This window comes from Castor canadensis, chromosome 6 (genome assembly GCF_047511655.1).
Source record: "Castor canadensis chromosome 6, mCasCan1.hap1v2, whole genome shotgun sequence".
Classification (NCBI taxonomy): Eukaryota; Metazoa; Chordata; class Mammalia; order Rodentia; family Castoridae; genus Castor; species Castor canadensis.
In genome coordinates, this window is record NC_133391.1 from 47,831,849 (window position 1) to 47,849,005 (window position 17,157).

At 36.2% G+C, this 17,157-nt stretch overlaps 1 protein-coding gene across 1 annotated transcript; it reads left to right on the plus strand.

The window, feature by feature from the left end:
• The first annotated feature begins 1,212 nt into the window (after window positions 1–1,212).
• On the plus strand, window positions 1,213–12,276 carry LOC109674584 (guanylate-binding protein 6-like). Its single transcript, XM_074077855.1, is given in 12 exon segments — window positions 1,213–1,378; window positions 2,739–2,869; window positions 5,064–5,173; window positions 5,363–5,559; window positions 6,684–6,732; window positions 6,734–6,927; window positions 8,414–8,464; window positions 8,467–8,693; window positions 9,376–9,588; window positions 10,492–10,594; window positions 10,944–11,137; window positions 12,058–12,276. Coding segments are annotated over 12 exon segments (1,848 nt in total). The 5' UTR covers window positions 1,213–1,218.
• The last annotated feature ends 4,881 nt before the right edge of the window (window positions 12,277–17,157 follow it).

Sequence of the window (17,157 nt, forward strand, 5' to 3'; positions counted from 1 at the left end):
ATTGAGAAAGTATTTTAAAGATGTATCCTGGGCCTCAGTGCTTTAATGAGACACATCTACTTTATCAGTTGTGAACAATTAACCCAGGAATTTATATAAAATAATTGTATATTTAAATTATTTAGGATTCCTTTTTTTGTACTTCCTAACTAATATTGTTCCTCTAACATTACTTTGAGGGTAGAAGCAATAGCTTACAAATAATTTTATCCTAGGAAGAAAAACAAAGTTTCTGGTACAATATAGATGCTCAGCCAATATATTTAAGTCAATAAGAGACAGTAGTAATAGGACTGGGCATCAAGCAATGAAAATATGAAAGCATTCCATTCAAAAGGAGTGGATGAACTGGAGCTCTATGTGAGGTACCAGTCGTGCAAGGAGAGAGCCCAGTCTAGATACCACTGAGTGGTTGTGGAAAGAGGGCCTAACTCTACAGAAATAAGAGGATCCTGCCACATTACACCGATACATTAGGGAGACTGTTGAATGTGACTAGAAAGCCCTTGCAGGATACTGATAAAGGAGCACATTGGGGGTACTCAAGGTATTGAGAAAGATTATTCTGCCAGATGACTGACTGCAAAGCATGGCTTGGTGAAACAGAATCCCCTTGTTTCCCAATAGTGGAACTACTATATGTAGTCCACATATGTATAGAAGTAAATCCTTCAGCATTTCAGGTTTTTTCTTTGTTGTGTCTTGCAGTGCTGAGGATTAAACCCAGGGCCTTGTACATATTAAGCAAGTGCTTTACCATTGAGCTACATCCCCAGTCTTTATTCTTCAATCTTCCTGAACTTCATCTTAGATATATACAAGGTGAATGTAATAAACCTTAACCTTTAAGATTCTTATAAACATCAGTGAGCTCAGGTATGTGACGCATATGTTATGGTGCTCAGAGCAATCTTAGTGCATGGTAAATGTTGCTTGCATTTTATTTTTATTAAGGAGGTAAAACTTTGGACTGTTAATACCTATTATTTCATTACTATCAGCATCAGAGATTATGATGGAGAAAGTGCCATGAAGTCCTCTAATGTTATCCTACATTTTGTGCCAGAGGGAAAGTACAACAGCCCTCTGCTATTATAAACAAGATTTGATTAATCTTGAGGCTGGGAATAAATTTGTGATATCATTTCTACTGAGAGGCTCCTCTTCTCTTGTAGAAGACTCATGGCATGTGAGTCCACTGCATTTCTATTGGCTCCCATGTGTCTGGTGAAATATAGGAATGGGCATCTGTCCATAAACAACTATGCCTTGAAGATTCTTCATAAGATTTATCAGCCTGTGGTGGTTGTGGCGATAGTAGGACTGTATCATAAAGAAAAATCCTACTTGGTAAACCGTCTTGCAAGAGAAAATATTGGTGAGTGAGGTCCCATTTTCTTGACATCAGCTTTATCTGAGTTACTTCCCATATCTCCAGTGTCACATTGAAGGGAGATTCTAAATCTTTGGTCAAAAAATTGAATTCTAGTTCTCACTTACAACTTTGCAATCTTGTTTCTTTCTGTGTTCAAGCTTCTGGTTTATTATTTATATCTTTACTTGCTTGTTATTTGTTTTCTTATATTAGAATATATACCTATAGAGTAACAAACCTTATCTGACTTCTTTACTTCCAAATTTTTAGCAATAAGAATACTGGCTAAAACATATTTGGCACACAATAAATGCCCTTTATTTGAATAAGATTAAACCAAATCAGAATGTCTGTCTTTATCTCAGAGTTATCTTTAGTGGTTTTGATAGTTTTCATGAAATTCCTGATTAGGGAACACATCTTGGTGTTGCAGAATACCTTATAGACTAGGATACCTAAGACTTATACTATGTGTAAATATAGTTTAATGTAAAGAGCGTCTGGCATTGAGAATATTTTTAAAAAGTAAGAAAAATGACCAAGTTACTGAGTCCCAAGGGCAGAATGTGAGAATGTAAAGCATCATTAGCTGCTCATCAACATTTCTACCCTGGTCCCAGACAGGGGGCTCAGAACTTCTGTTCCCTTCTACTTGGAAGGAATTGGTGTAAATGTGATATGATTTCAGTTTGTTTTAGCTGCTGAGATCTCTTCATTAGATGTGATTTACAATGATTTCAAAAAATCTATTCTCTCTTTCTGATATTTCTGTTCATAAAGATCAGACTAAGTCTGGCAGGGCTATAAGCTGTCTATAAATTATCACAGTCTTAGCACTTACATGCTTTTGTCCCCAAAGGGCATCTTTTTCATTCTGATTTAATTGCTGCTCTATCTCCTGATCCTTGAACACTTGATCCTTAGCAGTTAATTAATAAATAATTAATAACTAAATTGCTTTCTTTTATTCCATAGAGGATTGGAAGATCTTGATCTAATTGCAGTATGTTCAACTGCTTTAATCTCTTTTGGGAGTCAGGATGATTGAATGTTACAAATCAAAGCTTCCTTTTGAGCAGTATGTCATTTCTCTCATTTAGGCCACTTGTAGGCCACACAGACATGGATACAGATATCCTTACAGTGGTGTAAATGGAATTAGCAATTATGGCTCAATCAAACTTTAAAACAAAACAGGCTGAGAACAAAGGATATGATGTGGGTAGATGACACAAAGTTGGATATTCTCATTGAAATGGAGAAAGCACTGTTTTTTGTCTTGCACTACTTGTCATCCAACTCTGACTTTGTAGTCCCTGGTTTCCTTAGATGATCCGCTGTCATTATAAGTGTCTTTCTTCAGGTTTTCTTCTTCTGGACCCCACAGTGGAATCTGAAACAAAGGGCATCTGGATGTGGTATATGCCTCACCCTTCCAAGCCAAACCACACACTTATCCTTTTGGATGCTGTAGGCTTCGGTGATGTGGAAAAGGTAAGTCAGAGAGCCTCAGATCCATTTTATTCTAGATTTTCTTAGCTTTTCATGATCCTTTGTAATTTAACTACTGTGATCTGTTCCTGACCTCTTGAAATTCAGCTGTGTGGAATGAGGCTTACTTTAGTCTCTTTGAAGACCATATCATATAATGTTGTTTAGGAAAACCTTTTTTTTCCCCAAGAACTAAAGCGAATAATTTCAATCATCTTAATAAACTTTTATTGAAAAGCTGAGCTTAGGTTCCTGGCCAATACCATAGATATGGCTGTAGAAGATAAAGGTCCTGTTCTCTGTAAGTCTTCTGCCCAGGTGAGGAGACCAGGTGTATGGGTCTGCTATAACACCATGTGATCACTGCTCTGGTGTGAGTAATCAAGGTGAGTTTCCTGGAAAGCAGACTAAGAGACAGGCAGGAGGCTTTTTAATGTGGGTTTAGACTGATTATCTTTAAAATTGGGATAAAATGAACAACTTCTCTGTTTCTCTTTTCTCTCTTCCCCTTCATTTCTTCCACTTGTGGAGGTTAAATTGGACACAATAACTATATTTCTATAAGCCTCCATTCTGCCCATAAGGAAATACAAATTTCGCCTTACTTATTAAACTACTTACCAAAGAGAGATATTGCCTTGGTGTCAAATATCTATCATTATTAAGCAGAAACAGTGGCTCATGCCTGTAATCCTAACCACTCAGGAGGCAACGATCAGGAGGATTGTGGTTTGCAGCCAGCCCCAGGAAAGTAGTTTATGAGATCATGAGACCCTGTCTTGAAAATACCCCACACAAAAAATGGCTGGTGGAGTGGCTCATGTGGTAGAACTCCTGCCCAGCAAGTGTAAGGCCCTGAGTTCGAACTCTAGTACCACCAAAATCAAACAAAATCTATTATTGTTTTTCCTAACACCAACTTTTTCTGATCCTAGTCAGTTACTCTTTAAAGTAATTAGAATTTGGGAAATATGATATAGTAATGACATTTCATTTTCCAAATTCTCACATTCTATGTTTAGATTTCAGGGTCTTCACTTTCTCAAGGGTTTTCAAAAACATATCACATTTTTACTACAACTGAGTGCTAATGTCTGCAATAACTTAGGCAATGCAACAACAATTTTGCCTGTCTTCAAGGCCCTTCAATATCACACACGGGAGCTTGCTTTTGGGCTACAACATCTGCATCCATTCTCTACTCTGTCAGTCAAATCTAATGATTCTTTGCTTATTTTGTTCTAATGCTAATGTGGCTTCTGAAATTTTTCTACTTACTTCAGGTTCACACTTTATATATCTTTTCACACTCAGCACAAAATTTCCATAAAAATTCCAGACTGTGTGTGTACTTATTTCTGAACTCCCATAGCTTTTGTTCTCTTTTTATAATTCACCATTTTATTCAGTGGAATGGCTAATATTTTTACTGCTGGAATCTATTAGTAACATGTAAACTCTGAGTATATTATCACCTTTGCATCATTTAGTTTCTAAATGAGACAGTCATCTTGATTTAATAGTGGTTCTGTTTATCTTCTTTTCACCATTACTAAGCAAAGTGTGTGACGTGTAGTACTACCTCATCAATATTTAGTTTCATTAAATTTAGTTCGAGTGCTCAATGGTGACAAGTACAGAGTTTATGATATATGAAGACAGACTTCTTATTGTTGAATGAACATGTGATGTTGTAATTACAGAACAATTAATTGCTCACCAGGCACTCTATTTTTTCTACTTCTGCTTCCTAATAAACAAGGTCAATAGCATTTTTTAGTAACACCCAAATATTTAATTTTTTTAGATGTGATTTGAACAGTCAGTTGTGGCTACTGGAGTTTATTATTACATAGCCCCCTTATTGTTAAGTGAACATTTGGTACCACTTACTACTAAACAACTAATTGCTCATCAGACCCTCTGATTTTTTTTCTATACTATTATTTCATCCCATTCAGAAAAAGAAGGACTCTTTGAGAAAAGTATTCTTAGAATTTTTTCATTGCTGCAGAAACTAAGGTCATAAGAAATGTCAATGTAATGGTCAAGGTGAGACTTGACTTTAATTCTGTTTCCAGGTGTTTGGTTTGTACCAGCACTGTGCCATCTGGAGTAACAAATGATGATCGAACAATGCACTGAATTAATATCTAATGAAAAGACTTATGGGTACTTGTCCTAATATATTTTCTAGGGTGACCCTAAGAATGACTTGTGGATCTTTGCCCTGGCTATGCTGTTGAGCAGCACTTTTGTCTACAACAGCACAGGCACCATTGACAATGATGCCTTGGAGAAGTTTCAGTATCCTTTCCAGTTTTACTGAGAAATTTATGAGAATGGAGACCAAATTGGATTTCTCCTCCCCCTGTGGCTGAGTTGCCCTTGGTGGAACAAAGAGGTCTCAAGGCAAAAGAGAGTGTTTATGCTGTTTTTCATGAGGGAAATGTGGGAATTGTCATTGGTAGCTCTTTTTCCTTAGCCAAGTCCTAGTTATGTGACAGAGCTGACAGAACTAATAAGGGTGAAGTCCTCCCCAAGTCCTGATGGAGTAGAAGATGCCACAGAGTTTGTAACTTTTCTTCCAGATTTTATCTGGACTGTACTGGATTTCACTCAGGAGCTGGAGATAGATGGTCACCACATCTCAGAAGATGATTACCTGGAAAATGCCTTGAAATTGATTCCAGGTATCAGAGCATGATTGGGTCAGATTGATGGCTGTTGAACATTGTCCATCATCTCTGAGGATGCTTTTGTATTTGAGACTAGATCAAAGCCTATCAAAGTAATGACTGGAACCTGAGCTGTGATTTTTTTGATAAGTTAGAGTGACTAGACTTAAGATCAATCAGGAAGAGTAAGGTTTAATGAATATAGAAACTATTTAAAACCAATTTGTGGTGACTATAATTTGTATCTTAAAATTCAGATTACAGTGGGCACTAAACTTTTCCAAAGACCAGACATATGTGTTTCTTACCATGCTTCTCCCTTCATATGTTGAAGAAAGCATTGAAAGAGGTAATTGCTAGACATAAAATCATAATAAAGAACCTATTTTGTTCAATTTTTCTTGTTCTTCTCAAAGAAGTGTACACATAAGTATATATGAATATTAGTAATTGTATAGTTATATTATCTACAAAGTGTTTTTATACCCTGAATAGAAGTAAACAACTAATTTCAGTCTATACTTTTTCAATATTTCTGGTATCTTCAAGATTTTCTATTTTTATATCCACATCATGAAATTATTTTAATGTATTAAGTTTGTGTGGGAGAGTTCCTGATAAAACTCATGAGTTTATTAATAAGAGGTCATATTTAGTTTGCAGAGTTTATACCAAAAATAGGTTATCCTATTTGTAGTGTGTAAGTTTTTAACAATCAAAAGTTTTCCTTAACTGAACAAGGTGGCATCTCTCCTATGTTAGTTGTTTCTGTATTATTCCTGTTTTTATCTCTTCTTTATTCAGACCTATATATTTGACTTCCAGTATTGATAGATATAGACCAGAAACTAACTGTCCATTAATTAAATCACTCAATAAACATGTAATAAACCAGGCATCATGCTTGGTTCTATGGATACCAGTCATAAGTTTCTTTACCTGGACAGAGGTTTCCCAAAATTTATTTCCAGAGTTACATCACTGGTATGTTGGATTTGCATTGAGCTATTGAATGAAAGTATAAAAGGAGATCTATGACAATGGAGACTCCAAAGAACAAAAATCTCCAGTCATATAATTTTTGAGCTGCCTTGTTCCAAGACTGTACTCACTATAACTCTATTTTCCTTTCTACTCAGGTGACAGTCCCAGAGCTAAATATTCCAACATGTCCAGAGAGTATATTAGGCATTTTTCCAAAACAAAAGTGTTTTGTCTTTGACCAGCCAAAATATGCAGAGGAGCTCCTAGCTCATATGTAGGATGTGATAGACAATCAACTGGATTCTAAATTCCAAGAACTATCAAGAAGTTTCTGTTCTTACATCTTCACGCATGGAAGGACCAAGACCCTCAGGGAAGGAATCCAGGTCACTGGAAATTGTGAGTTTCCCTTCAGTTCTTGAAATCATAGTTCTGTGTGGCCTAATATGTATTTACTTTTAGAACATGTTCTTCAGTTGTATTTTTTACTCTATATAATAATGTATATTTATAATGATTCCTACCCCAAAGAGAAATATTGTGTTTATGTCATGAGATTTACAAAATCCTTTCCAGTATCTCACAATTGCCATTACTATTAAGAGATACCACATATATGAAGAGCCCCACGTTTGATGGAAGAGCACTAACTGGCTGTAAAAATAGTCCCATGGTTTGAATGTTGTTCGTTCCTCAAAGGTTTACTTGTTGAGGCTTTGTCACCAATACAATCATAGTAAGGTGGGGAAACCTTTAAAAGGTGGGGTCTACGAAAAGTTAATTATGTCATGTGGCCCCATCCTTGGAAGGGGTTAATGCTGATCTTGGAGTGAGTGAATGCTTATGAGAATGCGTTGTTACAAAGCAAGGCCACTGCATGAGCTTGGCCCCTTCTAAATGTGGCTGCTTTTCTTTCCTTTTCTTTGCCATGTTGTGATGCAAGCAGGTGGCCTTAACAAGGCACTGTTGTCACACCATTTGGATCTGTCACCCTCCAGAATCATGAGCTAAATAATCCTTATTACTTTACAAAGTACCCAGACTCAGGTATTTTGTTAGAACAAAACAAAAACAGACTGAAACAAGATATATTGTCTTCTCAGGAGGAGACCTAAAACATAATATTTTTTGTTTTCAATTTATTTCTATTATATTTTTCAAAACGGACTGAGAAAAACCAATAAAAAATAAATATTAGCTGATGAGTCCCTGAAAATCCGTTTAAAGCTTAATAACTAAAAATCAGCATTATCTGGATGAGCTGGCTTTATCTGTATACTTGTGTACTTATTGTTTTTAAAAATTGTGTTAATGCATAATAATTTTTCTTGAATAATTCTGATTCTGTAGATGAAAGCATGCATTTAAGATAATTTAATGCTGTACCCTCAAGAGCAATAGGATAAAGAGTAAATGTGAAAATGTAGGTGCTGATAGAGAAAATAGTGGGAGTATGTATTTGTTTGTCTTAGTCTTTGAGACTGTTATTACAAAACATTGTAAACTGGATACCTTAGAAGCACAAATACTTATTTCTCATTGTTTTGAGGCTGGAAAGTTCAAGATCATGGTGCCAGTATGGTTGAGTCTGTTGAGAACTATGGTCCAGGTTGTGGACTGCTGATCCCTAGCTATTCACTCATATAGCAGAAGGGGCAAGTTAGCTCTATGGGTGTCTTCTGAAAGGACATTAATCCCAATCATAAGACCTGATGACCTCACAAAGGCTTCACCCTCTAATTCTACCACCTTGAGGGTTATGAATTTCGGGGGACATTAACATTCATTTCCCTTGCAGTGTATGTGGTTATACAAGCATAGTCTCAGAACCTTACATTTTGTTGAGTGAGAACTTGATATTTATATCTGTTTCTGACTTGTGCAGGGCTGAGGACACTGGTGGAGACCTATGTGGATGCCATTAACAGTGGAACTGTACCTGTTTGGAGAAAGCTGTGACAACCCTGACCCAGCATGAAAACTCACTGGCTGTGCAAAAGGCAGCCGACCACTACTGTAACCACATGGTCCAGAGAGTGAGGCTTTCCACAGACACTCTTCAGGAGCTGCTGGACATGCACACAGCCTGCGAGAGGGAAGCCATTGCGACCTTCATGGAGCTGTCCTTCAAGGATGAAAATCAGGAGTTCCAGAAGAGACTAGTGGTAGTTTATCCAGATCATTATCTTTCCTGACCCTTCTCCTTGAAGAATGAAGCCCAGAGGTGCCCTTATTGTCCCCATGCATTTTAGATTCTTGTGAAGAATACAGTTCCAAAAGACTACACTCTACTCTGTTCTACTCTAAACTTCAAACATTTTTTCTGGAGCCCTCTCTGCTGTTTATAAAATCAGTATAGATATCCTTCTTAATTCTTCTTGTGGATTGAAATGACTATTTCTATGGATTTCTAGCCCACCCAGATTACTCTGAGCTGCTTATGGTTTCTGTGCATACCTTCCCATTCCTAGGAAGCAGTTTCTCTTATGAGACCCTCATCCCAGGTTGTTCATCTTCTATTGTTCATTTTTGTATGATTGAAGATAAAATTACAAGGTGGTATAGATACAACAAAGCATAGAGATTATGGATTGCAATCATGCTATCTCACAGATGAAGATCATGAGGTCCAAGAAGGTTAAGAAATTTTTCCATTGGCTTTCAGAGAGTTTTTAATGGTTCTAAATAAGCTGTCTCACCATTCCTGATTCATCCCATGTTTTACTATACTAGAATGCTTTTCTCAGGTGAAATATAGTCAGGTTAATTTTCTACCAGGACTTTTGGAATTTTATCTCCTCTGTACTTTGCTTCTGGTGACATCATCTTCATACATCTTGCTTGCAGGAAGTCATAATGGATAAGAAGATGGATTTCTTGCTAATGATAGAAGGGCCATCCTATACGTACTGTCAGCACGAACTGAATCGGCTTTCAAAGGCCCTAAAGAAAAATATTTCAGCAGGGACTCTCTCTGTTCCTGGAGGACACAAGCTCTACATGGAAACAATGGAAAAGATTGAACAGGACTACTGGCAGCTGTTCAGGAAAGGAGTAAAGGTGAGAAGTAGGGAGAATGGGGGAAGTTTAGAGGATAGAGTCAAAGGGGTCTCCAGCATGAGGACAACGTGACACATTTAGCTTTAATGCTTGTATTTAATATTTATTCCTGAGACTAGAAATGTTAATTTCTAAAGAAGAATAGAGATTTCAGATATTCAGGATAAACAGACAAAAATTACTCATTTCTTTACCCAAAAAGATGTGGACTTGCAATGTTCCATGAGTTGGTAATGTGCAAGGTCTAGTCAGAGTCTTAGCGGTCAAGGCTGAGAGAGAGAGAGAGAGAGAGAGAGAGAGCACTAAGCAGACAATTGAATATCGAGTGATGACACTGATGAATCTGAGAAAAATGTGGCACATATGTGGTATTAATAAACACAATAATAGTACATCTAATATATATAAGCCTGTCATCACCCATAGATATGGCTCTTTTCCTAAACCCTTTAATTTATTCCTCCAAATAACATATAAGGGTAATACATACCCTTATTATGGACATTTTACAATCTGAACTGAGAGGCCCAGGTAGATTAAATAACTTGCCTAAAGTTACAGCCAGCCAAGCAGGAGAAAGCTGCAGCATACATTAGAGGTAGCATTTCACATTGGAAGGCAAATATGAAAGCATCATGTAATGGTGACAGGTTGGAACTACAGCAGGTGGCAGAGGAACCAGAGGGAGAGGAAGCAGGAGATAAGAAGGTCTCTGGTCACACAGAGGAGCTGGTCTACTCTGTAGGATGTCCTTGTAGAAGTTTAATCATGAAGCAAAAGTATACACACACACACACACACACACACACACACACACACACACACACACACACACACACACACACACCAGACCTGGTCCTCCCAATAGAAATCTAAATTCTTTGCTCCTTTTTGGTTCTACAGGCACAAGAAGTCTTCCAGAAGTTCCTGAAATTCCAGGTTGCAAAAGAGATGTCCATCCTGCAGGCAGATACAACTCTTACCGATGAGGAGAAGGCAGTAGCAGGTTTGGAGCAGGGCTTAGCTTATAGTGGAATAGGTAGGCTTCTGAAATGCCTTCTGAGAGATCTGACAGGAACACCTGCCCCACATGGGAGCTTCCTCTCCTTCTGTGGAATTCCCATGCTGCTGAAAATGAAAAAAAAAAACCAAACAAACCAGAAAACAATGTGGAGTTGTGGTTGTACAAAGCCATACAGGCAGGGCCTTTTCCATCACCTTCTGAAATGTGGTCTTGGTATGGAGCTGGGTGAATTCCTGCCTTCTCTTTCAGATGTGGTTTGATCTTTTAGCTCAGGAAGGACATTAGTCTTCACCCATTACTCCCTTCTCTTTTTAAACCCTTCTTGGAGCAGCCGAGCGGGCCAAGAAGGAAGTAGCTGATAAGAAACAGGAGCTGCTAAGACAGAAACAGAAGGAGCAGCAGCAATACATGGAGGCTGAAGAGAGAACTTTCAAGGAACACATGGCCCAACTAAGAAGGAAGCTTCAGGGGAAGAGAGAATGGCTCCTGAGAGAGCAGAATATGATGTTGCAGCATAAGCTGAAGGTAGATCTCCATGGCTTAAGAGTACCTAGTAGTCCTGGCACTCCAAGATGGGGTGGGGAAGTATACACCCAAATTGTACAAGGAAGCACCATTATCATTTGTTGGTTGTGATTCATTAAGAGCTTGGGTCATGTTTCTTTTTTCAAGATGTCTTTGAGTTTTGCTCCATGTTTTAACTCTGGTAGAGTTCAGGTCATCTATGGCTCCTACAGGTTGTTGCTGAATATAGACAGGGTTTGAGCTGCTGTTTGGGAGATTTTTAGATGATTTCTTGAGGGCCTTATTAAACAGATTTTCCAAACATGTACAGTCAATATGAATAGCAACTTGTTTGCATTACCAAGACCCATGTTATCAGGAGATGTACTACCAAAGACTGGAGGGGTATCCATGCTCACATAAACTATCAGAAATTTCCAGACTTAAAAACACAGAGAAGTGACACCACCTAAACTTACTGTAGTTGTCTCCAGGTGTGGAACCTGACTATAGCACATGGCAGCAGAGGAATTCCCTCATTGTCCATCTGGAAGTTACGTGAGAACCAATTTCTCTGTCAGCTAATAAATTCCCATTATGTGTATAATATAGTGGCCCTGCTCATCAGGTGGGACCAAGATCTATGGAATCAGACCAATTGCTTTTTTGGAAATAATGTCAAGAATTTGCTCTAATATGTCAGTTAGTACAGTAGAAAATGCTAAGGAGGATATTAGTAAAGCTTAAACTATGCTTCCTCACAATTCTAAGTAGGACTCAGATGATATTCTTTGATGTCATTATCCTATAGTGACTGAGAAAACGTTTTCAGATATAAAATAAAAATAGTTTGATAAAGTCCTTAAATATAAAGTGTAACTTAAAAGAATGTAGTTTTAAAAATTTACTTCATTTCCATCTTTTATTTATTTATTTTTTAGCTCCAGAAGGATTTTTTTGATGAAGATTTTGGAAAGAAATCTGTGGAGATGAATGTAGAGATAACACATTTGAAAAATATGATTGATATAACAAAAAATGTCTGGATTGCACAAACCTTGGACAAATTTGGCTATGAGCTGTCTTCAATATTGTCTCTTCCTTATATATCTCTTTGTCAGATTGAAAAAAGGCATGAACTCGCTTTTAAAAAGGATTAGTTTCCTTTTATGGAGATTATAGAGTGTGGATATATGCTTAGGCTTATTTTTGATGTTGCATGCATTTTGTTCTCATTTATCAAAGTTTTAAATATGGTTACTAGAGGCTATCAGTCCGAATCCTACAATAAACAGAAGAAATACACAGATACTTTGGTATACCATGTTGTACATCATATCTAATTTTAGGAAATTTGTATTTACAATGTCACACACACAAAGGGTCCATTGATATGTTGGTTTTAATGACAAAAAGAAAATTACTTAAATATCATTTACATAAGATTGATAATATAAATTTTACTATATGCAATGTTAGAATACTATTTGTGTAATAAAAAATTGATAATGGATGAGCATATATCATAGAGTGAAAAAACCCAAGGTGCAAAATAACGCATATAGTCTGATCACTGTGGAAAAATGCAACTTACGCAGGAATGCATAGTTATACATGAAATGTCTGTGATAAGATTGGTGAAAAACTTGTGTCACTGACTGTTTCTAAGTAGTACTGGGTAGAACCACTGTTTGAAAGGGTATATATAAATTACATACTCCAGCTTTTAAATTTTGTAAAGAATTGTCTGTTGCTTGTTAGAAATATGTAAGAAAATTTAAAGCATAATACTAATTAAAATAAAAAAAAGAATGTGAAATTTGATATTAGATGATTAAATTGATCCTTGCTTCTAGAGATTACACCAGCAACTCAACAAGGGACTAAGGTCTGAGTCCTAGAGAGCATAAAAATGTACGTACTGATTTTGTTTTCATTTTGGTTTGTTTTGAAATCTCTTATATTTGTTTCAAAATTAAGATATAAACTTTCCTGTGGCCTTTGATGTCTCAGCAAGGGTAGCTTCTACATCCTATCTCTGAGTTATCATTTAAAGGTTTTATTCTTGTAAATATGTGGTGGTGTAAAGGATTTTGCCATTCCTGTAATTTCAGTGTTGGTCTCCCTGTGGTATCCTGGACAGAGGAAACAATGTATCTTTTCAGACTTGGATCCCCTGGTGGGAGACAATAGAGCCTGATGGCATTGGCCCATAATTATTAGAATCCTAGCAGATGCATTTGTATTAATAAGCTGCACAGTTGGAGGCTGCACAGTTGGCCTCTGAGCCTTTTCTGGGAGAATTCCTTAGATGGAGAATAGGACAGAGCATCCATAGCAACCACAGGGAGGTGGAGAAAATGATCAAGTGGAATGAAGAGTGTTCATTAGTTGATTGAGGAGTAGCCTTAATACAATATTCCACTTTCTAAACTCCTGATTTCAGTCTGCCAAGTAGCTAAGTTTATGGGCATGAGCCACCATGCCTGGTTCTCATGTCACTTAATTGAAATAGTAAGAGTATGTTAAAATGAAAGAATATTGAAAGCTTTGAGAGAAGTGCCCGCTCACAGCCAGGTGCCAGTGGTTTACAACTGTAATCCTAGCTATTCAGGACCAGAGATCAGAAGGATCATTGTTTGAAGCCAGACAAGGCAAGCAGTTCACAAGACCCTATCGCAAAAAATACCCAACCCATAAAAGGGCTGGTGGAGTGGCTTAAGTGGTAGAGTGCCTGCCTTGCAAGCATGAGGCCCTGAGTTCAAATCCCAGTATGGCCAACAAAACAAAACAAAAAACTCATTAGAGCAACAACAGATTTCTGAGCAGAAATTCTTATGGCCTTGAAGAAATGGGAATCATGTATTTCAAGCCCAGAAAAAAAAAAAAACTGCCAATCCAAATTACTATATCCATCAAAGCTTATTCCTGAGAGTCAAAGGAGAAATATCGACCTTCAAGATAAGCACAGAATAAAGATAGACATGACTACAAAGTCAGCATTGCAGATGATACTTAAAGAATCCTACACATAGATGAGTAAGGTAAAGACAACCATAAGAACACAGGAAAGAATAAATCTCGCTAGAGGAGTAGGTAAACTAATGAGAAATAAGAAAGAATCAATCATAAGAAAAATGAAAAATATGAATAGAACTGGTATATACCTATCAATAATAACCCTTTTTGAAAATGGTCTTAATTTTCCAATGAAGAGACACAGATTGGGTGATTGGATTAAAACAATAATATTCAAATTCTGTCATACCTTTAAAGAAAAACTAACGAGACAAGGCTGTTCATTCCTCCCACTCTTATTTATTTAATATAATACTGAAATTCCTAGCCAGAGTAATAAGGCAAGAGAAAGAAACAAAAAGGATTTATGTAGGGAATGAAGAAGTCAAAGTATCCCTATTTGCAGATGATATGATTCTATACTTAAAAGATCCTAAAGATTTCATCCAAAAGCACCTAGATATGATAGATTTGATAAATACTTTTGACAATGTAGCAAGATATAAAATCAACATACCAAAATTGTAGGGTTTTTTATACTGACAATACAACAGGTTGAAAAAGAAATTATGGAAACAATTCCATTCATAGTAGCTTCAAAAAAGAAATACCTGGAAATAAATTTAATGAAGGAAGTGAAAGACTTCTACAATAAACACTATAAATCACTGGAGAAAGATATTGAAAGACATCAGAAGATGGAATGAATTTCCATGCTCATGGATCAGCAGAAGCAATATTGTGAAAATGACTATACTACCAACGGAGATCTATATATTCAATACAATCCCCATCAAAATTCCAGATACAGAAAAATTATTATTTTATTCACAGATACAGAAAAATTACTCCTAAAGTTCATATGGAAACATGAAAGACCCTGAACAGGTAAAGCAATCTTGAGTAAAAAGAGCAACACTGGAGGTATCACAATACCTGACTTCAAATTGTACTACAGAACCATAGCAATAAAAACATCATGGTAATGGCACAAAAACAGACACAAAGGCCAATGGAACATAAGACTCAGACACAAACCCATGCAGCTACAGTCATCTGATTTTTGAGAAAGGCACCTAAAACATATGTTGAGAAAAGGCAGGTACTATAATAATTTGTACAGGAAAAACTGGATATCCACATGTAGAAGACTGAAACCAGAATCCTATTTGTTGCTCTCTATAAAAAATCAATTCAACATGTATTAAAGACCTTAATATAATACCTGAGACTTATAAACTAGTAGAGGAAAAATCCTTCAAAACAGAGGCATAAGCAATGACTTTCTTTTTTTTTTCATTATTTAGAGAATACTTTATTAGTTTCTGTAATCAAACCCATGTAGATAAGACCTTACATATTTAATACAGTGTGTTACCCCTGTACAAATGGAAAAAAAATTAAGTTTAACGTTTCTAGACCAATATGGCTATTAATTTCTGTACAATGCCAACTCAACACAGTAAACCGGGATACTTTTTTCCAAAGTTGACAGCACAGCTAAAGTTTCCAAAAATTCAAATTATATATATGTATATATATATATTTATATTTATATAAAAAGACCAATAATAGCAGTATGTTATGCATCAATAGCAGCAACAGCTTTTCCAGGAGCAATAACTTTCTGAATAGGGATCCAATAGTTTATGAAATAATAGTGAGAATTGACAAATGGGATTACACCAAATTAAAAAGTTTTTGCACAGCGAAGTAAACAACTGTGTGAAGAGACAGCCTACGTAAAGGGGAAATTCTTTGTTAGCTGTTTATGTGACCATTGATTAATATTCAGAATACATAAAGAACTCAAAATTGAACACCAAAAGAATAAGCAGTCCAACCAACAAATGGGCAAAGGAAAGGGACACTTTTCAAATGGACAATACATGCATAAAAATGTATGTCTTTGGTTATCAGGGAAACCTAAATCTAAACTATTTTATTTTATCCTAATCAGAAGGCTATCATCAAGAAAACAAACAGCACCAAATCCTGGTGAAGATGTGGAAAAGATATTCTTATACCCTCTTTTTGGGATTGAAAATTAGTATAGCCACTAATGGAAATCAGAATGGAGATTCCTCAAAAAAATTAAAAACAGAACTACCACATACTCTAGTGATATCACTTGTAGGAATATAGCTGAAGGAATCTAAGCAGCATACAATAGAGATAACTGCAGATCCATATTTATCAGAGCACTATTCACAGTAGCCAAGTTGTGGAGTCAGCCTAGGTGCCCATGAATGGATAAAGAAAATGTGGTATATATACACAATGGAGTATTATTCAGCCATAAAGAAAAATGAAATACAGGAAAATGGATGGAATAGATCATCATTGTAAGAGAAATCAGAAAGGCAGTACCACATGTTTTCTCTCATATGTGGAATCTAGAAAAAACATGAAAGTAGAAGAAGGATTATGGAAAGGTGAAGGGGAGTAGGATAAAAGAAAAAGGGGACTGAGTATGATCAAATTATATTATGTACATGAATGAAAATGTCATAAAATCCCACTTTTTGTATAATTAATAAATTCTAATCAAAAAAGGAAAACAAAACAAAAAATCACTGATGAATATTATAAAAAAGGGGTTTGTTGCTTCAAGAGCATCTGTTTAATGGTAAAATCTGTAGGTAGAGTAATGTAAGTCTGATTTTGAAAGGAAATTAAAATAATGCAAATCATTTGATTAAAAAAACTCATCATTGGTGGTGATTGAAAGAATGAGTAAATAAATGAATGTTTAGAAGAGTAATTATATATTTATTTGTCATTTAGAGGAATAATAAATATGTTTCTTATAACTCATAGTCAAAAAAAGTGGACTTCTGCTGAGAATGATGGATGCTAGTAGAGCCAGAATACAGACCCAACTAGAAGAGGTAGGTTACTGAATTGAGGCAAGGCTCTTGATTACTGGATTCAGAGACGCATGTACACCGCACAAACTCTCTCGAGATTGGGGCTGTACTCTATAGTTCTGAAATCTAGAGCCTGGGGACATGTTAGTATAT